Source organism: Vidua macroura, chromosome 30 (assembly GCF_024509145.1).
Source record: "Vidua macroura isolate BioBank_ID:100142 chromosome 30, ASM2450914v1, whole genome shotgun sequence".
Classification (NCBI taxonomy): Eukaryota; Metazoa; Chordata; class Aves; order Passeriformes; family Viduidae; genus Vidua; species Vidua macroura.
The window spans coordinates 2,418,250-2,444,049 of NC_071600.1; the positions used below are offsets into that span (position 1 = coordinate 2,418,250).

General features: G+C 55.1%; 2 protein-coding genes and 2 pseudogenes across 2 annotated transcripts; 2 read left to right on the plus strand and 2 right to left on the minus strand.

Annotated features, from left to right (window-relative positions):
• Positions 1 to 25,800, plus strand: part of LOC128820667 (uncharacterized) — a 2,212,279-nt pseudogene that overhangs the window by 1,299,831 nt on the left and 886,648 nt on the right.
• The window catches only part of LOC128820669 (uncharacterized), a 1,091,286-nt pseudogene that overhangs the window by 299,431 nt on the left and 766,055 nt on the right, over positions 1 to 25,800 (minus strand).
• Positions 8,367 to 10,377, plus strand: LOC128820705 (olfactory receptor 14C36-like). The gene is made up of 2 exons (XM_054001520.1): positions 8,367 to 8,380; positions 9,422 to 10,377. The coding sequence occupies exon 2, from the start codon at positions 9,445 to 9,447 to the stop codon at positions 10,375 to 10,377; it is 933 nt and encodes a 310-aa protein (XP_053857495.1). The 5' UTR covers positions 8,367 to 8,380; positions 9,422 to 9,444.
• On the minus strand, positions 21,921 to 24,756 carry LOC128820773 (serine/threonine-protein kinase pim-1-like). The gene is made up of 5 exons (XM_054001607.1): positions 23,969 to 24,756; positions 23,805 to 23,855; positions 23,234 to 23,600; positions 22,445 to 22,621; positions 21,921 to 22,203 (listed from the first exon to the last, which is right to left on the minus strand). The coding sequence occupies exons 1-5, from the start codon at positions 24,599 to 24,601 to the stop codon at positions 22,097 to 22,099; spliced, it is 1,335 nt and encodes a 444-aa protein (XP_053857582.1). The 5' UTR covers positions 24,602 to 24,756; the 3' UTR covers positions 21,921 to 22,096.

Consider the following 25,800-nt stretch of genomic DNA (forward strand, 5'->3'; position numbering starts at 1 on the left):
ATGGGTGCCTGGCCAAGAAGGACAGTTCTTTTCCAGAGGAAGGAAAGCCTCAGTTATTGGCTAATTTCTGGTCTGATTGCCTGGATTTTGTTTGGTTTTGTTGTTGCTTTGTTTCCTTGATGTGACTGAAGTGTCCAGTCAGGAGCAGAGTGACTCTTGCCAAGGAACTTTGCCGTGCTGTCGCTTAATATTAAATCTGGTTTTTGCTGCTCCCTTGCTGGGGATTTTTTCAGCGCTCTCAAGCCCTCGTTGGTAACAGGGTGAAGGAGCCCTGGCCCAGGCTCTGGCCCTGGGGGACACGGGGACGCTGCCGGGGGGTCCCTGTCCCCCGGTCCCACCCCCCACACCCCCGTCCCCCATCCCCGTGTCAGGCTCTGGGGTCGATCTCGTGGAACATCCTCTGGGGGAGGCTGCGGCGCCGGGGGCGGGGGGACCCGGGGGGACAGGGGACCCCGCTGTGCACGAGCAGCGTTGGACTTCTCTGGGGGAACTGTGAGGGGGGGCTGGGGTGGAGTGACCTCCCCAGTGCTGTAAATAAAAGGGCCAGGAGACCTTGTGCTCCTTTCTTTATAAGGCCTTTATTAAAAGATAGCCTAAGAGGGCCAGGGTACGGGGTTCGTGACACCGCCGCTACTCCCAGGTGAGTTGACGTCCCAGAGGAGGGGTAGACGATCCTGTCGATTATGGCAGACTCAGAGTCTCCACCCTCGGCGGATACGTCCAGAGACTCAATTATGGCTCGTTGGTCTAAGGTGGTGACTCCGTTCGGACCTCTCTCAAGTTATGGTGGCCATCTCTAGGGATGCTGAAAGCTTTCTCCACTTCTTTGAGACTTCCCTGTCCTGTGGATGTGGATTGTCGAGCAGGTCCTACTTTGGTTTGTGGTTTAAGTCCATTTTTAGTCCTCTGCTGGGGTCTGGCAATCAATATGCAGCACACGCTAGGCCTCCTGGGAATGTCTCCTTGATTCCATGAGGCAGCACAGTGTCACAATGGCCCCTTGGTTCCATGGGCCCAACAGTGCCACAGTGATCCCTTGGTTCCACAACTTCCCAGAGTGTCACACTGTCCCCTTGGTTCCATGAGGATCTGGAGTGTCACACAGGTTTGTGACATTTGTCCTTGCTGCCCCTCACATCCCACTGCCCCACAAACAGCCCCGAGCCACCCGTGAGGGACAGGCCCTGCTGTGCCAGGCTGGGCTCAGGGCTTAGCCTTTCTGCTTCCCCCAGCCAGCCCAGGCCTTGCTCAGCATTGCAGTTCCGTGCTCTGAGCCTTTGGCTCCCTGCAGTCCTGGCCTCAAGGATCTGCTCTCACCAGTCCCTGGGGAGCCTTTGGCAGTGCCTGCCCCCAGTGGGACCAAGTGATGCTCCAAGGGCCTTGGAGTTTTGCTTCTGACTCCTTGAGCAGCTTCTTCAGGCTTCTCTCAGTGCCTCAGGGGCCTGGACTCAGCCCCAAATCCAATGTAGGGCTCATTAAAATACAAAAAGTCTTTGGGGGCTCTTTGTCTTCCTTCAATGGTCTTCAAGTCTCCAGGGCTTGTGCTACTGATTGGAGTCAGTTTGGAGTTCTGTTAAAGGGAAAGATTTCAAAATGCACCTCATGATTTTTTTATTTAATCAAGTGAGTATTTTTTTTTTAATTTCCAGTTGAGAGAAGAGCTGTCAGAAGCATTCCCCAGGTGATCTTGATGCTGAAGGTCTCCTTAGGAGGTCTGGGCATGTAGAAGAATGAGCCCCTTGAGGGCTGACCCTGTTTGGACAAGCTGCTCCTCAGCCCCAGCCTCACCATGTCTGACATGGCCCACCTGGCACTGACATCCCTGTGCCCTGCAGCAGAACCTTGTCCCTGAGCTCTGCAGCTCCATGTCCCAGCCCAGTGCACCGTGTCCCACCTGCTCTCCTCAGGGCTCTGCCTGCACACAGGCCCAGGAGAAGTTTTCCTCTTGGGAAGGAAAGAATGGAAAAGCCTGAGCAGGTTTCCTGAGCAACAAACCCCACTCAGGAAGCACCTGCTCAGTACAGGCTGCCTGGAATGGTGTCACCTTTCTACAAGGGACAGTGTGACCAGAAATGATCTCTGGAAGCAGAATTCTCTGAGCCCTTCAGTTGAATTCTCTGTCCCTGTCCTTTCCCTGGATCTCTGCTGCAGATGGAAGCTGCTGGTGCCATCCTCACCTTTAAGCTCTCTTTTGGATGCAAACAGATGTTCCCAGCTGTGTTAAGCAGGATTTGCTCCATGTTTCTATAAATCTTTTCTGTTCCCCATGGAACGAAGGGGCCATTTTGGCACTGAGGGGTGACGTGGAAGCAAGGAGTCAATTGTGACCCTGGGGTCCCATGGAAGCAAGGGGCCATGGTGACACAGCAGGGCCACGTGGATCCAGTGGTCCATTGTGACACTGTGGATCCAAGGAGACCATGGAGACACCCCCAGAACCTCATGGAACCAAGGAGCCCATGGTGACCCAGCGGGGCTGCATGGAGCCAATGGCCCATGGTGACACTGCCCATCCAAGGAGGCCATTTGGACACTGCGGAAGCTCATGGAGCCAAGTAGGCCATTGTGACACTGAGGAACTTCATGCCACCAAATATCCATGGTGACACAGCAGGGCACCACGGGAACCCAGGAACCACTGTTGGCAGTGTGGAAACTCATGGAACCAGGGGCCCTTGTGGCACTGCAGAACCAACACAGCTGCTGCACCTTGTCCCCTGGCCCTGCAGAGCTCCTTGGGAGGCACGGCAGGAGCAGCACCCTGGGAGCCTTGGGAATGTCCCTCTGGGATCCATGGCACACGCTCCCAGGGGCTGGAATTCCAGTTCCCAGCCAGGAAAAGATCTTCCTGCCCTTGAAGGCAAAGCTCTTATGGAAGAGACAAAAGCCAAGTGCAGCAAGATCCTACAGTGACATTTCACTGCCAGCCTTCATAACTTCACCCATGGTGGTTGTAGCTCCTGGCTTGGGAATGAAATCAGGGCAGGGTCTTTGGTGGGAGCTGCCCTGGGTCAAGGGAGACACTGAGAGAGAAACAGAGCAGGCAAAGAGAGGCAGGAGAGAAAAGAGGACACAAACACAATCAGCTGAGAAGGTGGCACTCGGGAAAACAAACCAGAACTGATGGAAAATGAATGGGACAGGAATCAATAATTCTGAAAGTTTTATTTACTGCTACAATACATCCCACCCCCCCAGTCCCACACAACCCCAATCCCACTGCTCCAAATTTGGATCCCACTTCTCCCAATCTTATTCCAACACCATGTCACACTAGAGGCTAAGGAATTGAGTAATTTTGGCATGGGATTGAGGTTTTTTGAGGTTAGAACAAGCCATTTATAGATGGGAATGAGACTTTTTTGGGGTAAGATTGCATTGTTTTCAGTGGGACTGTTGTTTGTTGTTTGGAATGCAGAGAGATGAAGAACACTGCCCAAAATCCCTCAAGGACCAACAAGTCTTCCATACTATATCCCCAAACCATAAATTCCCCCTCAATTAGCTGTGAAATGGTGAGACTTTAGTCATCTCTGACAAATTTCTTTCTTTTTTTGTCCTATTTCAGGTGTTTTTATGGGATGAAGATAGATCAGAAGAATATTAAGGCCATACCAAAAGGATAACCAGCCAGGTGTCTTCCCTCTGTGTATCACAGGGAATGTGGGTCACTGGGGCTCTGACCAACGTGGGTCCTCCCATGGGAGATGGAGTTGGAGCAGTGCACAAAGCTCTTCTTGCTGTCGGGGCACTTGCAGAGCTTCCCTTAGCGGTGGGTCCGTTGGTGTTTGATCAAGTTAGAGCTGCTGGAGAAGCTCTTCCCACACTGGGGACACTCGTAGGGCCTCTCCCCAGTGTGGATGCGCCGGTGGGTGACGAGGTAGGAGTTGCGCTTGAAGCCCTTCCCGCAGTCAGGGCAGAGGAAGGGCCTCTCCTTGGTGTGAATGTGCTGGTGCAGGAGGAGATGGGAGCTGGTGTGAAACCTCTTCAGACACTGGGCACACTCATAGGGCCTCTCCCCACTGTGGGTCCTCAGGTGGCAGATCAGGCTTGAGCTCTGGTTGAAGCTCATCCCACATTCCCCACACTCGTAGGGCCTCTCCCCGGTGTGGATGCGCCGGCGCTTGACGAGGGTGGAGTTGTGCTTGAAACCCTTCTTGCAGTCAGGGCAGAGGAAGGGCCTCTCATCTGTGTGAATCCGCTGATGCACAAGGAGACTGGAGCTGGTGTGAAACGTCTTCTGACACTCAGGACACTCGTAGGGCCTCTCCCCAGTGTGGACCATTTGGTGGATGATCAGTTTGGACCTCTGGCTGAAGCTCTTCCCACACTCCCCACACTCGTACGGCCATTCCCCGGTGTGGATCATCTGGTGGCAAATCAGGTTGTTGCTCCGCCTGAAGCTCTTCCCACACTCCAAGCACTTGTGGGGCTTCTCCCCATCATGGAGCTGCTCATGGACCACCAGCTCTGAGCTCTGGCTGGAGCTCTGTCCACCTGCCTGGCACAGGGTGGGTCTTTCCTCCTTAGAGCACCCTGGGCTGGGCTTGCAGCCCCTCCTCCTGTGGGATCTCTGGGGATTTTCCTCCCTGTTGGATTCCTGTGCCATGGAGCTGCTCAAAATGGCCTCTTCCACGAGGTCCTGCTGTGGAGATTTGTCCTCCCTGGTCTCCATCCTCAGCTCCTTGTCTGGGGGAGGAAGGACGAGGAGAGGATGGGATTTGCCTCCGTGCCAGAGGGAAGGGGAAGGAGATCCCCCCAGTGCGTCCCCACCAGGACGGCGTCGGCAGTGGGGTTGTCCTGCAGCCGGGGGCCATGGAGGACATGGGGGAGATGGAGCAGGAGAGAGGGAGAAAGGGGCACTGACTTCCTCCTCACCTGCCTGGGTGTCCTGGGACATCTTCCTCATCCTTGCAGCCTTATCCTCCATCTGGTGAAGGTTTGGCGATGGGAAATTCTGTTTTGGGAGGAAAACAAGGGATGAGAACATTGAGTTTTGGGCTGGTTAGGAGCAAATCAGTCTAAACCAGAATTACAATTTAATAAGAAAATTAAGATCAAGGAAATGATCCAGAAACACTGGCTTAATCTGACAGAGTCAGGATATAACCTGACACCCCGTTGGCAGGGAGGTGGTAGCAGTCTGATGAAATGGTGGCTGCAGTCCGGTTGGAGTGATGAACGTGATTCTGTCAAAGCAGGGATCCTGTAGAAGGGTCTGGTCTTCCTCTGAAGGTCCAGTGGTGCTGATGGAGCTCTTGTCCTCTGGGAATCCAGTAGGCAAGGTGCTCCTGGTGTTGCAAGGTGAGATTATATGCAGGTAGGAATGCTTGGTTCCTCCCCCTGGGCGGAGCATCCCACAATGGGATGATGTAATTTTATCAGTCCTGCAGTGACACTCAATGGCCCATTAACAGAAGATGGCCCTTGGAGGGCGTTATCAGGGCTGAGTCATGGCAGAGATAAAGAACAGTGCCCCACCTGTTTATCACAGTTCATGAAGATGGTGACTGAAAACACACTTTTGGTTACATCCCTCTTCTGAGGAACTTGTTCTTTCTGGAGGAACTCTTGGAATAGCTTGGACACTGCTTCCTCTGAGGGACTTGTGGGAGAACTTATGAGGACAATGGCTGGTGTGGGTGGCCAGTGTAAACAAAATATTTTGTTGTCCTTCCTTGGAAAGTTTGTTAAAATCCCTGGAGGAAAGGGAGGAAATGATACCAGCAAGACTGACAAGGATCATTCACCCCAAGCTGAGCAAGACAAGGCTGCCAGAAGGCCTCCAAGAAGCCCAGCTCAAGTAGGAGCGCTGACATACAGACCCACTTCATAACTACCCCAGGTTGTGGAGTCTATTTATTTATTCCGCATATTGCTTCAATGCCCTTTTAAAGTTTTGAGCCTATTTTGCTTTTCTCCTAATCCTATCTTAGCGCTGGAAATGAGTAAGTATATTCTAGAGAGTGCACTGGTAATTAGCCAGCACTGAACCCACCACACTAATTGATGCATTGGCCGAGAAATCTCAAATTGATGAACCAAAACCACTACAGAAACTTTCCTGATGAACTTCCCGAGACAAGAGGGAAATCAAGGCAGAGCCATGGTTTGTCAGGACTTGCTTGATCCTAATGAGCCCCGTGGTGCATTTGGAGCTGAGCCCTGGAACCTCAGGGCCTGAGAGGAGATTGCACAAACCTTTCCAGGAGTCCAAAGCAGAAGAAAACCCCAAAGTGTCTCAAAGCATTAATGGGACCCACTGAGGTCCATCCCCAACACAGGTTCCTCATGGACTCCTTGGAGGAGAGAATTGGAGGCCAGGATGGCACAAAAACCTCTGAGAGACTCAAAATGGCACAAAAACCTCTCAGTGTGGAAAGGAAAACCCAAAGTACCTGAAAAAAGTTGAGTATCTCAAAGTATTAATGAGCGCCACTGAGTGTCAGTACAAAGCTCTCCAGGGACTCGTTAAAGCAGATAATTGGGGCCATGATTGCACAAACCTCTCACAGAGTCTGTATCCAAAGGGAAACACCAAGTGCCTTAAAAGAACTGAAGTACCTTGAAGCATTAATGAGCCCCACTGAGTGTTGTTCCTGACAAAGCCTCTCCAGGGACTAATTACAGGAGATAATTGGAGGCCATGATTGCACAAAGCTCTCAGGGACTGCAAGGCAAAAGCCAAAGCCAAAGTCCTTTGAAAAACCTGCAGTCCCTGGGAGCATTGTGGAGCCCCCAGGGCCATTCCTTAGCAAGGCTCCCCAGGGACTCCTTCCAGCAGATCCTTGAGGCCACTGGGATGTGGGCTAGGGGGGGATGCTGAGGGCAGGACAAGGGGCTGACAGTGCCCAGCCTGGCTGGGGCTGTGCCAGGAGGCCCCAGGGCCTCAGGACAAGGTGTCTCCTGACAGCCCTTGGTGGCACAGACCCTGCTGTGCCCCAGGCCACCAAGACTTGGCTTCTCTTTGTCCCCACCTGTCATCAGTGCCTCCAGTTCTCTGCTCTGCCTGGGGCCTGGGGACACTTTCTCACTCGTGTCCCTCACTGGGACCCATTAAAAGTCAAAGAAACTTTGCAGTTGGATTCTGACTTGGAGCTCTGGAGAGGTTTCTGCAGCTCCCTCTCAGGGCCTGATGTTCAGGGCCTGAGCACAAAGCCCCAGAGGCTCATTCAAGTCCTTGTGCTGTGTCTGTGCTGCTGAGCTGGGCTGGGCTCCTGGCACAAAGGGTGATGCTGGTAAGCAAGCAGAGCTTCAAAAGCACATTTCTCTGGATGAGCAGCTCTTCTCCCAGCCCAGCAGGGCTGGGGCACTGCCTGCAGCCAGCGCGGGCACAGCCCAGAGGCACAGAGAGCTTCAATCAGTCAGGGCTGGGAAGGTGCTGAGAAGTGCCTGGGGCAGAATCACTGCCAGCCCTTGGCACAGGAACCTCTGGCTGCAGGACAATGCAGCTGCAGCTCCTGCAGTGATCTCCTCAAGCTGGAACATCCCAATGCCCACAGCCCCTGTGAGTACATTCTCTGATGGTCTCTTGTGCAGAGCAGCCAGGGGTGCCCAGGGCTGTCCTGCAGAGCAGGGTCCTGCAGCCCAGGGCGCTGTGCTGGGCCAGGGACTCTGCTGCCTGCCAGGGACAGCTCTCAGCCGGCCCGGGGAGCTGCTGCCAGCGCTGGCCAGAAGCTGTGGGGGGAAGGAGCCACCCTGAGCAGGGCAGGTGCTGCTGCTGAGAGCTGCTGGCTGGGGCAGGGCTGCTCCCAGCTCCACACCAGCCAGGGCACAGCTCCGGAGGACACTTCCCAAAGAAGGAAAGCCTGGGATTGCTGTAAAAATCAGGAGCTTTCCTGAGAGTGTTTTCAATTTCCTGTTTGGAATAGGATGAGACAAAAAGATTTTTGCTTTTTATACAATTTTCATGTATTCATAGCTCTGTAGACTACTATTATATTGTTATAAAATTATAATCCTTACTTAACTCTATTAAACTCTTAATTAGCTCTATTAAACTATGATTATATACTTATTTAACTCTAATCCTTAATTAACTCTAGTACATTTCCTAACCTTTCTCTTAGATTGTATAACAATAAGCAGGCTGTCTATATCCATTTTTAAAATACTATGTAGTCTTATTATCAGGAAGAGGACCTACAAGAAGAACATTTTGGTTTTTGACCAGAATGTGAGCAATCATAACAAAAAGTGGGGCAAAGAAGCTCTTGGACCTTCTCCAATGGGTTGAGTTAGGGGTGTGTAACTGGGACAACTGATTCTCCTATTCGATGTTCCTGTTAAATATCCTAATTAATCAACCTTTATAAATTGTTGAAAACAGGAGTCGATTGAGCCTCATCATCACTGGGACACCTGGAAGCTTCCAATAAAGGTCTGGTTTTTACTTTACTGTTCTAACACTGTTGCAAGGTCTTTTTTTTTGGTTTTTTTTTTTTTTTCTTCTCGTTTGATCATAGACAACAGGAGGATGAGAGAAGCAGAACAGGAATTGTAATCCCAGAATGACAGAATATTCTGAGTGGAAAGGGACACACAGGATCCTCAAAGGCATGTTTGGACATTTACAGAGACCCCAGAACTGTGACTTTGGGTGGTCAGTCTCTCTGCTGGCAGCCTCCCAAAGGGCCTTCAGCCACTGCTCAGCCCTGGACAGCAGCAGCATCACCTTGGCAGGGCCCAGCAGGGCTCTCCTGAGCTGCCCTTGCCCAGCTGCACACAGACCCTGCCCCAGCCAGGGCCCTGCACACAGGCAGGTTTCTGTAGGGCCAGGCCGAGGGCACACGGGGTGGGATGGGCTCTGTGAGCGCTGGCAGGGACAAGGCACCTCTCAGGAGGGAATGTCCAGGCCCAGGGAGATGCTCGGGGAAGGAGAGGGGGCTGAGCAGAGCAGTGCTGGGGGAACAAGCCCATCCAGCCCCTCACCTGCTCTCAGCCACAGGGAATCCTTTGCCTCTCCCATCTCTCAGTGGCAAACTCTGAGTGCAGCAGGAATGCTGGGGATGTCTGTCCTCAGAGAGCCAGCAATGATGTGTGGCTAGGAAAACAATTCCTTAAACCAGCTCCTGCCATCTATTTCCCTTAGAAGTGGGAGTGCAGAGGGTACCAAGCCTTTCTGCATTACAAGTGATTCCCCTGACAAATGCTGAATATCCAGCCTTTTCCCTCTGCCACATGGCCACAAACCCAGGGCAGCAGGGCAGGGATGGCTCCTCGAGAGCCCCCACGCACAGCCCTGGCTGCTCCTGACACACTCAGCCAGCACAGCTGGAGCTCAGGCAGGGACCTGGGTGAAGTTTTTCCCAGAGCAGGAACAAGGGTGGGTGAGTCCCAGCAGGACAGGCTACAGGGAATGGCCCAGGTTTGGCTCCAAGCAGCCTCTCCTGACTTGTCACTGTCCTTTCTCCATGGACAGGTGCCCATGTGCAGCCACAGCCAATGTCCAACAGCAGCTCCATCAGCCACTTCCTCCTGCTGGCACTGGCAGAGACGCGGCAGCTGCAGCTCCTGCACTTCTGCCTCTTGCTGGGCATCTCCCTGGCTGCCCTCCTGGGCAACGGCCTCATCATCAGCGCCGTAGCCTGCGGCCACCACCTGCACACGCCCATGTTCTTCTTCCTGCTCAACCTGGCCCTCAGCGACCTGGGCTCCATCTGCACCACTGTCCCCAAAGCCATGCACAATTCCCTCTGGGACACCAGCACCATCTCCTACACAGGATGTGCTGCACAGATCTTCTTCTTTCTGTTCTTCATCTCAGCAGAGCTTTCCCTCCTGACCATCATGTGCTACGACCGCTACGTGTCCATCTGCAAACCCCTGCACTACGGGACCCTCCTGGGCAGCAGAGCTTGTGCCCACATGGCAGCAGCTGCCTGGGCCAGTGCCTTTCTCTATTCACTGCTGCACACAGCCAATACATTTTCCTTGCCCCTGTGCCATGGCAATGCCCTGGGCCAGTTCTTCTGTGAAATCCCACAGATCCTCAAGCTCTCCTGCTCCAAATCCTACATCAGAGAACTTGGGCTCATTATTGTTGGTGCCTCTTTGGGACTAGGTTGTTTTGTGTTCATTGTTTTCTCCTATGTGCAGATCTTCAGGGCCGTGCTGAGGATCCCCTCTGAGCAGGGACGGCACAAAGCCTTTTCCACCTGCCTCCCTCACCTGGCTGTGGTCTCTCTGTTCCTCACCACTGCCATATTTGCTCACCTGAAGCCCCCCTCGATGTCCTCCCCATCCCTGGATCTGGCCCTGTCAGTTCTGTACTCGGTGGTGCCTCCAGCCCTGAACCCCCTCATCTACAGCCTGAGGAACCAGGAGCTCAAGGCTGCAGTGAGGAGACTGATGACTGGATGCTTTCGGAAACATTAAACTGCTGGCCAATTTCTGCAAATCACTTGTAATAAAAGTCATCTTTCATACTTGTTGCTTTATTGTGGGTGTTTTTTCCTTTGTTTTACTTTTTTCATCTTCTCCCCAAGGAAATGTCATTGTTTGTGCCATTTCTCATTTTGTTTCTCTCCACCTTCCCTGTGCCCACAGACTGTGTCAATGAGGGGCTGCACACTCAGTGGCTTTAAAGGAACTCAAGGATGTCCCAGCAGAGTTTTCTGCAGAGATGCCCTTTTGTTGCCTTCTCTGGAGCTGCAGCAGCAATGTCTGTGTGCAGAGCTGGGGCAGATCAGTGCTGGCACAGCAGCTGTGCCCAGCAGCAGCAGCAGCACTTGGTGTTGCCAGTGCTGCTCCCGTGGCCCTGCCCCGCTGCCCTGGTGGCCCTGGTGTTGCTGCAGGGCCTGAGTGCTCTCGGGGCTGGGCACAGTCCTGGGGGTGGCAGTGCCGGGGCTGCAGCAGGGACAGGCCATGGGCAATGCTGGGGCAGCGCTGAGGCCTCAGGCCAGGGCCTGGGGGCTCCAGGCTCCTTGCCCAGGCTCTCTCAAGAACACGGCCAGGCCAATGCTCAGCACAGAAAACCCCCGTCAGCAGCCCCAGGCTGGCCGTGGGCAGGCTGGGGGCAAACAGCACGGCTGGTGCTCTGCCAGGGCCCTGGGGGAGACGGGAAGGAGCAGCAGAGCAGGGGCTGATCCATCCCCAGTGCGCTGCACAGCCCAGGGCAGCGTCCCAGAGCGTCCTCATGGAGCTGCCAACAACATCCCCCCTCTGCAGCCCTGGCCTCTCCCCCAGCTCACACAGGTGCCGCATCCTTGCAGGCACAGACACGGCAGCGCTGGCTCAGGAGCCCCTGTTTGCATTGCACACAGCAGGCGGGAGCACCCCCGTGCTGGTGCTGTGGGGACATGAACCTGAGGCAGCACAAATGCCATCAGCCCCTGGGGCCAGGAAGGGCTGGGGGACGCCAGGGAAACCACTCAGCTTTGTCCTGGCCTCTGCACTCAGCCAGAAAGTTTGTTCCCATCAGCTGGGACTTTCCTGTCCCACTGCAGACGCTGTTGCTCAGAGCCAGGGCTGCCTGGCAGCCACCCCCAAACTGCCCTGAGCATTTCCTCTGCTCCACCTTTGCTTTCTTTACTCTTCCTGCTACAAATTTCTTCCTCTTGCCCAGCCCTGTTCCCTGCCCTGCACACAGCCCATCCCTGTTTGCCCTTTCCTCTCTGGCCCCACTCCCCATTGCAGTTCCTGACTTGGCACCATGGGAACGGCCCTTGGGGAGCAGGATCATCCCACAAGTGCTGCAGGAATTGTCTGCAGGCTCCTGCAGTGCCTGGTGCTGCTCCCTTGCCAGAGGCAGCCCAGGCCAGGGGGGCACATCTGGGCTGCTGTGTCTGCCTGTGGAGCTCCCTGTTCTGGGCAAGGAGGAGGAGCTGCAGAGGCTCTGCAGGACTGACAGGATGGGCTTTGGGGCTGTGAGGAGAAGCTGAGGGACCTGGGCTGCTGCAGCTTCTGAAGAGGAGGCCCAGGGCTCCTCCTGCAACTGCTCCAAGGGTGGTTTCAGACAATCCCAGAATCAGCAAGGCTGGAAAAGACCTTGGAGATCATCAAGTCCAACCTGTTCCCTGATACCGCCTTGTCTCGCCTGAGCCCCCTCTTCTCCAGGATCAACAACCCCAGCTCCCTCAGCCGCTTCTCACAGGACTTGTGCTCCAGACCCCTCAGCAGCCTTGCTGCCCTTCTCTGGACACGCTCCAGCCCCTCCATGTCCTTCCTAAATTGGGGGGCCCAGAACTGGACACAGCACTGGAGGTGCTGCCCAAGCAGTGCCCAGCACAGGGGAAGAATCACTGCCCTGCTCCTGCTGGCCACACCATTCCTGATCCAGGCCAGGAGCCATTGGCCTTCTTGGCCACCTGGGCACACTGCTGGCTCATGTCCAGCCTGCTGTCCATCAGTCCCTGCAGGTCCCTTTCTACCTGGCTGCTCTCCAGCCCCTCTGTCCCCAGTCTGGAGCGCTGCAGGGGTTGTTGTGGCCAAAGTGCAGAACCTGGCACTTGGACTTGTTAAACCTCACCTTGTTGGATTTGGGCCCTGGATCCAGCCTGTCCAGGGCCCTGTGCAGAGCCCTCCTACCCTCCAGCAGATCAACACTCCCAGACAACTTGGTGTCACCACGGTTCCATGAGGCCCCAGAGTGTCCCAAAGTTCTCCATGATTCCATGAGGCCTCCCAGTGTCACAATGTCCCTTTGGTTCCATGGGACCCCTTGGTGTCACCAAGTCCCTTGGATCCTTGGGCCCTGCAGTGTCACAATGGCACCGTGGTCCCCCAAGGCCCTGCAGTGTCACAGTGGATCCTTGGTTCCATGAGGTCTGGCAGGGCAGCAATGCTCTCCTTGGTCCCACAGGGTCACAATGGCCTCTTGGTCCCAAGGGACACTGGTGTGGTCTGTGGTGGTGGCTGGCACAACTTTCCCTGAGAGTGTTTTGTGCTAACGGGCAGGAGCCACGAGAGCCCCAGCACACACACACACACACACACACACACACGGAGCAGCTCGGCAGTGAAGACACGGGAGGGTCCAGGCATGGAGCTCCAGCCAGGGTTTATTAGGGTCTGACGCTCCAGGGGTCTGGGGGTTAAAGACAAAGACAAAGGAGGGTTTAGGGTATAAATACAGGAAAAGAGGGGGTGGAGGAGAGCATCAGGGATCCAGTGGTCTGAGGGCTCAGGGGTGGTACACAGGGAAAGGGACTGATGGGGCTCACCCCCAGATTGGGGTGATCCCGGGAGGTGGTAAAGTCTCTCCTTCAACGAAGGCCTTCAAAGAAAGACTCAGTAGTCTTCAGTTGTCTGGTCTCAAGATAGATTATTGCATGTTATCTCAAGGCACACACATTCCTTGACATTCCCTCTGACTCCTTCTCCCTCTGCGTCTCTCTCCGTCTCCGTCTCCATCTCTGTCCCTTTCCATCTCTTTTCATCTCTCTCACCCAAGGGCTGGTGCAATCTTTTATATCACACATTACGTATTAAATGTTTATAGTTTTTCCCCAATGCCTATCACCTATATTGAACAGTGACTTTCTACTCTAAACCAATCTGTGAGTGCAAACATCACCAAGAACATGGAGGATTGGAAGGAGAAAGAAGGAGGACAGGGCACGCCCAAATCCCTCCATCTTAGAACTTCTGACCCCCATGTACAAAATTCAGACCCCTCGGTACAAGGCCTAAACCCCCCTGTACAGCACTCAAAAATCCTTCCTTTCACTTTGTGACTACTTCTATTATAATATCTAAACTTTTGTGATTTCTTGTTCTTCTGGCAAGGTTGGTAAATTGTTCCATGGATCAAATTCAAAGCCACAGGGGTTCCCGGGTGCCTGCCAGGGTCTCAGATGCTTCTGACCTGGACCCGGAAAATGCAAGAGTGTCTGAGGGACACCTTGGGTTCCAACACCTGCCCTGCGCCTCTGTCCCTGCAGGCTGTCCTCATCCCCCGGCTGCCCCACCTTGCTGGCCCCTTCCTTTGCTGACAGCTCTGCCTCCTGCCTGCCCCTGCCTGGCCACACAAAGCCTTGGGCTGCTCCAGGCTCCTTCTGGGGAAGTGTTGCACCACAGCCCTGCCCTGGGAGGGAAATTCCTTTCTCCTCTTGAGTCCAGTCTGGATTTCACCAGTTGCATTTGTGGTATAATTTCTCTCTCCGGCTGTTTCACACTATGGAGAAAAGCTCCACCATTTCTGAATCCACCCTTCAAGCCCTGACAGGCCACTCCTGATCTGTCCTCAGTCTCTTCACCACTGAGCCCAGGCACATCAGCCTCCATATACGTGTTTGGCTCTTGAGGCCTGCAAACCCAGCCTGGGAGATCTCTGGGCCCTCTCCAAGGTGTTTGCAAATGAAAACATTCTGCTCATATCACCAGAGGCCAAGGCCAGGCAGAACTGTCTGTCCTGGCAGCTTTTGTTTGGGAGCAATCCTAGGATAGATGGAATTTTGGTGGCCAAATTGAAGTTTCTGCCATGATCCCTGCACAAGAAGGTCAGTTATTTTCTGTCGGAAGAAAAGCACAGAGCCCCAGTGCTTCTGAGGCAGCAGAGATTTGACCACCAGAGGCCAAGGCCAGCCAGAGCTGGCAGCTTTTTTTCTGGGAGATAGCCTAGCATAAAGGAAATTTTTTAGAGAAAGTACCGATATTGTCCATGGGTGTCTGAAAAGAGGGACAGCTCTTTTCCATAGGAAGGAAAGCACGGAGCACCAGTGCTTCAGGGCAGGTGAGAAGCAGCCCTCGACATGCCAAGGTGGTCAGGTGGTCCCCAGGAGGCCCAGCCAGCCAGGCCTGGTCCGTGTTCCCCTGGTTTGGTGGTGATGCCTTGAGAGGCCACCTAGAACAGAGCTAGACAGTGCTAAAGGAATAAAGCAGATGTTTATTAAAAGGCCTTCAAGGGATACACCTGGGGCAGTACAACAGCCTGGCCCTGGCTCCATCCTAGATGGAGTCCAGGTCACGAGTTTTCCCAGGGGCAAACAGGGAGATTTGGTCTGGCAGGATGTGTAAAACAATCTCCTGTAATATCTATTTGTTCTCACACAGAACACTTGGCTGCAGGGACACATTCCCATCGTTCCTGCCCAGGTTTCAGGATTCAAACAGTGCTGTCTTTCCCCAGAGCTGTTCCTTCAGCTGCCTCGGGAGGGTCTTTTGGCCTCTGGACCCACACTCTGGCTCCTTTATTAGCACTGTTGGATCCAAACCCTTTATCTCCACCAACAGCAGTGTTTTGAGGTGCATCTCCTTTTTTCCCAATTGTTTTAAAAACTGACAACATCAATAATTGTGCTACCCTGTCATGGGGTTGAATAATCCAATCTTGTTCACTATTGTTTAACACAATTCCTTCAATTTCTCCTTGATAATCTGCATCACTTCCTCCCGTGAGCAGTTATCAAACCAAAGTGTCCTGCAGGAATCTGGATTCCTGTTCCTGTATTGTTAACTCTCATTTGCTTCTGATTTATCCTAACTAATTCCAGTGCATGAAGATCCAGCCCTGCAGCCTCTGGGCTGGCCCTGCCAGGGCCATCACAGCCAGAACAATTTCCCAGGCAGTCCAAGTCTCACTGTCCATGGCTGTATTTGCAAATTGGGAACAGCCGTGCACAGCCAGGGGGTTTCCATTTCCCCAGGGGGCTATTGCTAAGGGCATGGAGCACATCTGGGAGATGGCTTCTCCATGGGGACAGGTTCCCATTCCTCATTTTTTCAACTGCTCTTTTAACAACCCCTTCACCCGTTCAACGAATCCTGCAGCTTGTGGATTGTCTGGGACATGAAAAACCCAGCAGTCTTAATCACTTTATTTCTCACAGTAATAGAAAAAGCATCCTGCATCAGAGTATCAGCAAATCCTATCAAAATAGCCAATTTCATCCCTTCCTCCTTTATTCATTGTACACAATTCACAAAGTTTACCACTGACATTTGGGTCTTGGCCAGTCCTTTTCTGTAGGGTATTCAGTGTCAGAGTGAGCAGCCAAATCTTACAAATTAGTATTGTCAGCATTATTTCACATTATAAATTTTAAATTATACAGATTTGAATATAGATAATTGGGTTATATTGTATCTAAATATTACTACAACTATTATTATTATTATTATTACTATTATTATATCACTTGCACAAATGAACCTGAGCTCAAGATTTAAACCTTCTTCTGTCACTCCATGCGGGAGTATTCTAACAACAGTTTTCCCTTCTGTTGGATGTTTCAATGTGCTGTTAACAAAATCCATCCCCATCTTCCCAAACTCACAATTCTTTTCCTTTTCCCATATGCAATTTTTGGATGCATTTTAAGACATCCAGGGGTTCAGCCTCTTTTAACCGATTGCCCCACTGCTCACACGGTGCTCCCACCTCAGCCCACTCCAGAGCCAGGGAACTCCAGGGAAGGGCTTCCCATCTGGGAATTTCTGATGGGACTGATTCCTCACATTTACATTTAAAAAGTGACATTTTGTGGTGATCTGCCCAGACTGTGCCAGTTTTGTTTCAGCAGTGGGCAGGGTCAGCACCAAAGACACAGACACCAACTGAAGGAATCAGTGTCATTGACTGTAGCTCAAAGCAGCAAAGAATCACAAAAGGAGCAGCTCAGCAATGCACCCAACCATCCCCACCAAAGACTGCAGCAGTGATTAAGAAAGATCCAGCCCCAGTTACCCTCAGGCTTTACCATCCCCCAGATCCACACAGCAGCTGGGGAAGCTGTCACAGCCAAGGGCTGCAGAGCCACTCCTGGGCACTGGCAATTCCTGCAGCTGCCTCCAGCCACAGGTGAGGCTCCAGCCCCGCTGTGAGAGGGCCCAGCTCTGACAGTGCTGAATGAACAAACTGACAGCACTTCTGGTGTGGGAACATCTGCTTTCATCCTCCTCTTGGCTTCCTCCCAAAGCCTGGCCAGGGCCCCAGGAGGAACAAAGGGAGGTGACTTTGACCATTCAGCCCCAGACAAGGCCAGATGTCGGATTTCGTGGCCTTGTCCGGCTTCTAAACACAGAAAGGTCAATACATGTTTCACTAATGAGTGGATACATCTATCACAGTGCTAATGACCATGCATATTTCATTAGTGAGCAGATCCAAAGATAACCTTTGGCTGGAAGGTTCATCCAGAGGCCGCCTTTGGCTCAGGGCCTGTTGTTCAGGCCTCACTCAGGGCTGTTGTCCAGGCCTTGGCACTTCAGGGACGTGGTTTAGTGCTGGGTTCGACACTGCTGGGTGACCAGCTGGACTGGATGAGCTCAGAGGTCTTTTCCAACAGAAAGGAATCTGTGATTCCATGATTCCATCTGCTGCATTCAGCCAGGTCCATGTTAGCAGCATTCATTTGCTCAGAAAGTCTCCTCTGGCCCAGCTCTTGTGGCCTGAGGCTTCAGCTCCTTCAGCTCCTGGTGCTCAGCTGCTCGTGCTGAACCAGACGACTCGGAGAGAAGAACACAGTCCATCCAATTCCTTCTGGGACACGGAGAGGGGAGGCTGTGGAAACAGGAGCATTGTTTGCTGTGGCCTCCTCTCTGCCCTTCACACCTTTCAGCGCTTTGAACCAGCCAAGAGCTTTCTCCAAGAGTGCAATGGAGCAGCTGTTCCTGCTCCCGGGTCTGGCTCTCTCCAGTCTCTGACCTTGCCTGCTTTTGTCCCTCTTGCTGTGCCCTCTGCTCCCCCAGGGCTCGGTGGCTGCTGCCCAGGACTGTGGGACTGGCACAGATCCCGTGGTCGAGACCCTCCTTTCTCTGCCCTTGGAGCTGCCTGGGCACAGCAGCCTTTTCCATCTGGAAGCTGCCCATGGACAGGGAGTCCCCAGCTGCGTTCCTTGCACAACCTCCAGGAGCCCAGGGCTGCCATCTCAAGTCCCTGCTGGCCCTGGGGGCTTCCAGGTGGGCACAAGTGGGGCAGCAGAGCCAGCAGGGAGCCTGCGAGTCTCTTCCAGCCCTGTCTGCTCCGAGTTTGGGCCTTGGAGCCTCAGGTGGCCAAAGGCAGCTGCTGCTGGTCCCTCTGTGTTCCCGTGTTCAGCAGTGCTGCTCCATCAGTCTGTGCCCAGCAACGGGGAAAAGCCTCAGCCCTGCAGGGCCAGGAGCTGCCGGGCTCTGCCTGAGCAGCTCAGCCAGAGGGAAGGGAGCTGCTCCCCACGGGAACCAGGAGCAAAGGGCTGGAGCACCTCGTTCTGGGGCACAGCCCAAATTCTGTGAGGGAGTAACAGAGTTATTCACGTGCACAGGTGTGTTAGCTCTGCAGTTGCTGTGCCTGCAAACACATGGCTCGAGATGTGCAAAAGAATTCTGCAACTCTTGGCTGGATCAGGATGTCAGCAGTACTGAACTCCAGCTTAGTGCAAAGCAAACACTTTACACCTCTGCTCATATCTGCTAGTTTTTTTACATCAGGGTATCCCAAGAAAAGTAAACAGAGGAGTAAATACTTTCATTGTTTATCAGAAATGTATCTCATTTGCTGTACATTTCTTTTTCAGGATGTGTTATCAGCTCAAAAAGAAAAAAGAAAAAAAGAAAGGAAAAAATGAGAAAAATATGAAAGAGAAAAACAAGAAAAAAATGTCTAGTGAAAATCTTCTATAACTTTGGATTAAGAGGTAACTGATCTTTTTAAAAGGAGAACTCATTTACTTCGGGCATGTTCTGATGGCCTGGATCCATCTTACAGAGTGACCTCAGCATCCTTTTTCTAAAGATTTTCGGTTTTGTTTCCAATATTAAGATTTGTTTTTAAATTGGAGTTGAAGCAATAGGAGGATGAGAGATGGATTGTGCATGACTGTGTCTTGATGGCAAAGATATTGCAGTTTGAAAATTGGACCTAAAGTATTGAAAATGAAACTTACAAATCCCAGTGCATTGTGTGACAGCAGCTTTTCCTGTAGGATGTGCAGCATCACAGAGACTTCATCAGTGGGGTTGGGGGTGCTTGGAGCTTTGTCCTGTGCCACTCTGGGATGTCATGAACCAGGACTTCACCTGCCACCAGCCCAGCTCACCCTCTGCCACCGCAGCTCCTTGGGCCTTGTGTCCCCAAAGCAGACACAAAGTGTTTCTGCTGCTCCTCCTTTGCACAAATCCACAGAGAGCTGGGATTTTTCCAAGTCTCGTGTCTCCATTGGGCCATATTCCCAAAGAACCAGCAGCACATCCTGATGAATACGGCGAGTTACGTGGATGGTTGTCAGCTCCACTTCCTGCCTAGAAATCCTGAAACTGCTTCTAAATGCTGCTCCTTCAGCTCCTGGACACCTTCTCACACAGGGCTGGGAAAAATATCCCCTGGCCACTGGCTAAAAAGGTGAGTTATGCCAAAGTTAGAGCTCTGAGGGAAATCTCTCTCCCTCCCTGTCCCTTTAATGTATCTGTGCATGGGGGTGTGCATGGATGTGTCTTGTATGCAAAGGAAGGAGCGTGCAAGCAACGTGACTGACACTGTCACTGTCCATGCTATTCCATACCCATGGGTACAGAGACATTCTGGAAACCCTGGCACAGACAGGGCCTTCTGTCCATGGGTACAGAGACATCCAAGAGCCCCTGGCACACACAGAGCCTTCTGTCCATGGGTACAGAGACATCCAAGAGCCCCTGGCACACACAGAGCCTTCTGTCCATGGGTACAGAGACATCCAAGAGCCCCTGGCACAGACAGGGCCTTCTGTCCATGGGTACAGAGACATCCAAGAGCCCCTGGCACACACAGGCCTGGCACACACAGGCCTGGCAGCACAGGTTGCTTTCCCCACAGGCTGCAGGAGATGAGAACACAACATTTGCCAACACTGACTGCAAGCCACAGCTGCGGGTGCTCCCCGTGAACCTCAGCTCTGGCACCACTGTCTGCCCCAAGCCTCAGGGGCTGCAGTGGGAGCCCGGCTGGGCTCTGCCCTGGGGCCATCCTGCAGGGACAGCTGCAAACAGGGAGCATTCCCTTGCCACCAAGAGCCAAGCCAGGGCTGCAGGGCAGCTGCTCCAGCCCGGACTGCACTGCTGAGTGCTGTGCTCTGGGGCTGGGGCTCCTCGCACAGGGGACTGGACTGGTGTGCCAGAGGAGACAGAGAAGCTGCAGCTTCAGCCTAACTGAGGTGGGTGCGTGGGCTGGGAAGAGTGGGGAGGCTCACGGGGATTCACAGAGTTCATCCTGCTGCAAGGACGAGGAAAAGGGAGTGGGAACTCAGCAGTGAGGAGAGCTGAGGGCTGGAGAGCAGCTCTGAAGGACACTAAAATCCCACCAGACCTCTGAGACATTGCTGCTCCTCAGCCAGTGACAGGATGAGTCCCTAAGCCTGGGGCTCAGCCTTCCTCATGGTGAGGGGCACCAAGGAAGGCAGCAGTGTGATGGAGACTGCCATGGGCTGGGAACTCACTGGGGGAAAAGAGGGAGCAGTTGGGAAGTAAAAGGCAGGTGGGAGAGAGAACTGTTCAGAGAAGGGCTGAGCTGCTGCTTGAGCAAGCTGAAAAACGTCATTTGGGGTCATCCCAGATTGATTTCATTTCAGAAGTTATTGAACAAGTTTATTTTTTGGGTGGTGGCATGTTTTCCCTGGGAGGTGTACACTCTGCAAACTTGAGCTGTGTTGCTGAAATGCTCAAGCAAGGCTGTGCTGCAGGTCAGACCATTTCTTCTTTGGCTGATTCTGGCCCGGTGCTGAGCTCCAGCAGAGCCCTGGCAGAGCCCAGAGCAGCCTCAGCACCCGCAGGGCCCGGCTGCAAGGAGAGAAACCAGAAAGTGCCCCTCAGCTGAAGGCTCCTGTCCCCTTGTCCCAGCCGCCCGCGGTGCCCAGGCCATGCTGGCCGTGCCCAGAGCGGTGCCCAGAGCTGCCCATCACTGCTGCCTTTGGCAGCAGAGCAGGAGGGCAGGACATGTGCCCAGCCTGCAGCCAGCCACGGCACATCCAGCCCTCAGCAGCTGCCCGGAGCAGGATGCTCCTGTGCTCGCTGCCATCTCCCCAAAGCTCTGATCCCACCATGCCAAGCAGACGGGACCCACCTGACGCCATCCACCGCTGGAAGAAAAGCTGGTCCCAAACGATGTCCTCAGCCTTCTCCAAGGGCACGGCCCATCCACGCTGCAGCTGCTCCCAAGCACTTCCCCATCCAGACTGGACCCCACCTAGAACGCTTCCTCTAGAAAAACAAACAACAAATGATTGAAAATAGATTACAGACAAAAAGGGGAACAAGAAAAAAGGTCAAAAATCTAATCTCTGTCAGGGGCTTGAGGAAGGCCGACCCCTGCATGCCAGGGAAAAACCCACCCACAGGTGAGGGAAGCCCAGGCTGTCTCCCTTCCCCCCTGCACTGCCCCCCAAAATAACGCTGATCCCAAAGCAAACAGGGGCAGTGGAGCACCCCAAGCCCTTCCTTGCCTGCAAAGCAAAGCAGCCCCTGCACAGGTTCTGGAGTCCCACCTCTGCTCCCACCATGGGGGTTGGTTTGTGTCGGGCTGGCTGCCCCAGCCCCAGCCCCAGCCCGGGGCACGGTGGGTGCTGGGGGCTGTTGGCAGGGCCAGGAGCCCACTCCCATTTCGTACCCACCCCAGCCCATGCCCCCAGCCCTGCCAAAAGCAGCCTGGCAGCCGACTGAAGGATCAGCTGCATCCGCCCCAGCAAAGGGGGAACCTTTGGTTCCTGGCCAGGCTGAGCAATGCCCAATTCTGGGAGCATCCCCCTGCGTGTGGACTCATCTGCAAATTCCCTGTGGAGCCTGGCTTTGGAGAAGGTGCCAGAATCCAAGTCCATCATCTTCAGCTGGCCAGGCCAAGGAAGAGATTGTCATCCTTGAGGTTGTCCTTGGTGTCTCCAACAGCAGCAGCCCCACCTGGTACAGCTTCTCCAGGGGCTCCTTCTCCTTCCCTGGGGCCAGACCAGGCTGTCAGGGTTCTGCCCAGGGCCCAGCTGTCAGTGAACCAGGACAAGCAAAACCCGGGGGATGGTGGCCACCAGTGCTTGCCACACCAGGTCTCCAGCTCAGCTCCAGCCCAGAGCTGCGTGTTCCCTTCTGCTGACCCCTGCTCAGAGCTACAGGCAGCACAAAACCTGTCTGGTTGGCTTTGCCACTGATTGCCAAGAGATGTGTGGAGCTGTTACCTGCCAGGCCCCTGGATCCAACTGTGCACGTGGATCTCTCCCATCCTCTAGGGCAGAGGAACACCCTGCACCCAAGGATCGTGGAAAAGCTCTTCTAAGGACGGCCTGTCCAAGGGCTGCATGGACAAACACCTCTTAATGACATCCTGGCACTCTGGGGAGAGAAACCAGGAATCACCAGTCAGCTGGAGAAGTTGCCCCCCTGTTCCCATGCCCAGGCCATGCTGGGTGTGCCCAGAGCTGGGCCTGAACTTCCCCATGGATTCTCTGTTTGGAGGAGAGCAGGAGAGCAGGACTTGTGCCACCTCCTCAGCAGCTGCCAGAGTGGGATGCCCACGAGCTGCTGCTGTCTCCCAGCACTGGTATTGCCCCCGTGGCCAGAGATGAGGATCCACCTTGAGAGAGCCGTCGTGGGAACAAGATCCGCCCCCAGATGATCTCCTGGCCCCTCCTGAACGGGTGCTTGCCCATGACCAGGTGGCACAGCAGGAGGCCCAGGGACCAGATGGTCGCTGCCTCGCCGTGGTAGCGTCGGTGGTGGATCCACTCTGGTGGGCTGTAGGACAGGGTTCCTGTGGAACACAGACAGAGTTCAGCAGGGGGATGCTGCTGCTCCCAGAGCCTGGCCCCAGCACCCCTGGGCATGTGGGGGCTGCCCCAGTGGCACACGGGGTGACCGCTGCCCTCTCACCAGCACCTGGGACTTTGTACAGACTCAGGGCTGGAAAAGAAGCCACTGGTGCTGGAAGAGGACAGTGAAACCCTGGGAAGGCCCAACCATGACACACAAAAGAAAAACTCATCCAGTGGTGGAGAAACCCACTCGACTACCTGCCTGCACAGCCCCCAAAAATGTGAACAAGCCAAGGCAAACAAGGGGAGCAGAGCAGTCCAAGCCCTTCCTCGCCTGCACACCAAACTGTCCAGGGCACGGGGTCAGACCCCCCTCTCTGCTACCCCCATGGGGGTTTTTGTCGGGCTGGCTGCCCCAGCTCCAGCCCCAGCCCAGGGCACAGTGGGTGCTGAGGGCTGTCAGCAGGGCTGGGAGCTGGACCCCCTCACACCCCCACCCAAATCAACCTGGCTCCAGCATTAATCCCATCCCAGCTGCAATAGGGGGAGCCCCGGTGCTGCACCCCGGCTGGGCCATGAGATGCCCAGGAGCATCCCCTGGCAGGGCTCACCTGCAAACTGGGTGTAGGCTGTGTCTTGGAGGAAGGCGCCACAGCCAAAGTCGATCAGTTTCAGCTGCCCGGTGGCCAGGTCGAGCAGGATGTTCTGGGGCTTGATGTCCCTGTGCAGGACCCCGCAGCTGGTGCAGTGCCGCACGGCCTCCAGCACCTGGCGGAACAGCCCCCGCGCCTCCTCCTCCGGCAGGAACCTCCGCTCCGCCAGGAAACCCGACAGGTCCTGGCACCGCTCCGGGCGCTCCAGCACCAGCAAGAAGCTGTCGGGGAGCTGGAGCCACTCCAGGAGCTGAATGACACCAGCGCAGCCAGAGGCCACCTTGGCCAGCAGCACGATCTCCAGGGGTGCGCTGGTGCCGTCGGGCTGCGGGAGGAGCGCGATGCCGTCAGTGGGGCTGAGGCCGTGCCGGGGCTGGGGAAGCCCTCAGCCAGCCCGGGATGCTCTGCATGCCCCGCTCAGCCCACGCCCGCTCTCCCTGCAGGGCTCCCGGCAGCTCCCACCCTGCCGGGCCCCGGCTCATCCCCGCCCGGCACGGCCCGGCTTCTGCCGCTGGCCCCGCTCACTCACCAGCTCGCCCCAGTGCCGGATGCGATCCCGCGGCACCCTTTTGATGGCCACCTGCGAGCAAGGGAGAGCAGCGGGTTCAGCTCGCCCCCCGCCTAGCCCAGCCCCATCCTCCTCCTCCTCCTCCTCCTCCTCCTCCTGCGCCCGCCGCCGGCCCCGCCGCTCACCGGGGCGCCGTCCGAGAGCCGCGTGGCCGCGAAGACGCTGCCGAAGCCGCCGCTGCCCAGCAGCGAACCCAGCCGGTATCGCTCCTGCAGGGCCTCCTGCGCCTTCCCTGCGGGCAGGACGCGGCTGTCAGCGCTCGGCCCGGGGCCAGGAGCGGCCCCCGAGCGCCCCCCGAGCGCCCCGGGCCGGCCATCCCCAGGCGTTCTCTGCTGGCAACGGGACAGCGGCGGCTCGGGGCCGGCGGCCGCGCTGCCGAGCGGCGGAGCTCGGGCCGGGGAAGCCGCAGCGGAGGCGGCGGCAGCGGCCGCGCCGCCTGTGTCCTCCGCGGGGCCCGGGAGGAGCCGGCGCCGGGGCCGGGACTGGAGCCCACGTCGGGGCCGGGGCCGGGCTCGGGCCAGGCGGAGCCAAAGGGCGGCGATGCCGCCCCAGCCCCAGGCACTGATGCCCGCCCAGCAGCGCCAGCGCCAGCACGGCCAGAGCCGGGCGGGGGCGAGACCGCGGCGGGACGGCCGGGGACGGGAACGGGGACGGGGACGGGGACGGGGACGGGGACGGGGACGGGGACGGGGACGGGGACGGGGACAGGGACAGGGACGGGGCAGCCCCGCCCGGGGCCGGGGGCGGGTCGGGGGCATGGCCCGGCCCTGCAGGGGGAGAGGGAGACTGGGAGAGGAGGGGACAGCGGGAAAGGGAGAGCGGGAGAGGCTGCGGGACAGCGGGAGAGGGAGAGGAGGAGCAAGAGGGAGTCGTCAAAGTCACTGCTTTCGCTGCTTTCGCTGCTTTCACTGCTGCTTTCGCTGCTGCTGCTGCTGCTGCTGCTGCAACTGAAGCAACTGAAGGTCCGGGGCCGTTTGTCCCCGTGTCCGTTTGTCCGTTGCCCGCTCGCCCCCGCGCCCAGCCCCGCGCTCCCCGGGGCAGCCCCTGAGCCTGTCCAAACACGGGAACTTTGCCGTGTTCAGCCCAGACCCAGAGTCTGGACTCCTGCCCAGGGGCACAGGAATCCCCTTGGGCGCTGCTGTGCATTGTCCCTGCTGAGGGTCAAACACTTATGGGAGCGCATTCCCTGGCTGGAGGATTCCCTGGCCCTGGCCCTGCACTTATGGGTCCAGCATTGCTTTCCAGTAAAAACGGGAAGGCAAACTGTGCGTTGCTCATGGTATTTTAGAGTGTCTGAAACTCACTAAGTCACCGATCTTAGAGGTGAGATGCATTTGGAATTCATGGCATGGAGAAGTAGTGCAAGATGAAAAAAGGGAGCAGAGAAATAAATAGAGGAAAACATCTTGGATTGTTTCTTTCCATTTTCATTTCACTTTGGGAAAGCTGTTTCAGTTTTTCCTGGAATCTTCTCCACAGTCCTGTCTGCTCTTCTCAAGAACCCTTCCTGAAGAACGAGGTCGAGCTCCTGTCACAAGATGTGCCACCAACTGCGGCTTCTCTTGGCTTTCCACCGTGTGTGCAGGAGGACTCTTGCAGCAAAGCAGGACAAAGGTTTGGAGAACTTGACAGCTTGTTCTTTCTTTTCCTGCTGAGCTGGGCAGTTGTACCACTGGTGAGGTTTTCATTGTGACTGTTCCAGCCTTGGAAAACAGGAGGTGGAACCAGGACTTGTTAGGGAATACAAGCCTGACTGAATGCAGAGAAAGAATCTCCAGAGTCTGCAGCCACAAATGGAGAGTTGTGTGATAATCATTCCCACATCTCCATGGACAGCTGGAAAGTGATCTAGAAGATGAAAATGGGCTGACAGAGGGAGTTTGTTTCTGTGTTCAGTTTAGAAGCTTCCACATCTCATGCACTGATATAAATCAAGAGCACAATCAGTTCATGGAAA

Bases quoted from the DNA above. Each gene is read 5' to 3' on its own strand.
- LOC128820773 (XM_054001607.1), bottom strand. From the start codon at position 24,601: ATGCCCCCGACCCGCCCCCGGCCCCGGGCGGGGCTGCCCCGTCCCTGT. The intron at 23,856-23,968 runs GTGAGCGGCGGG...CCTTGCTCGCAG, and splicing joins GGCTCTCGGACGGCGCCCCG to GTGGCCATCAAAAGGGTGCC. The intron at 22,622-23,233 runs GTGAGCCCTGCC...TGTGTTCCACAG, and splicing joins AGCCTACACCCAGTTTGCAG to GAACCCTGTCCTACAGCCCA.
- LOC128820705 (XM_054001520.1), top strand. From the start codon at position 9,445: ATGTCCAACAGCAGCTCCATCAGCCACTTCCTCCTGCTGGCACTGGCA.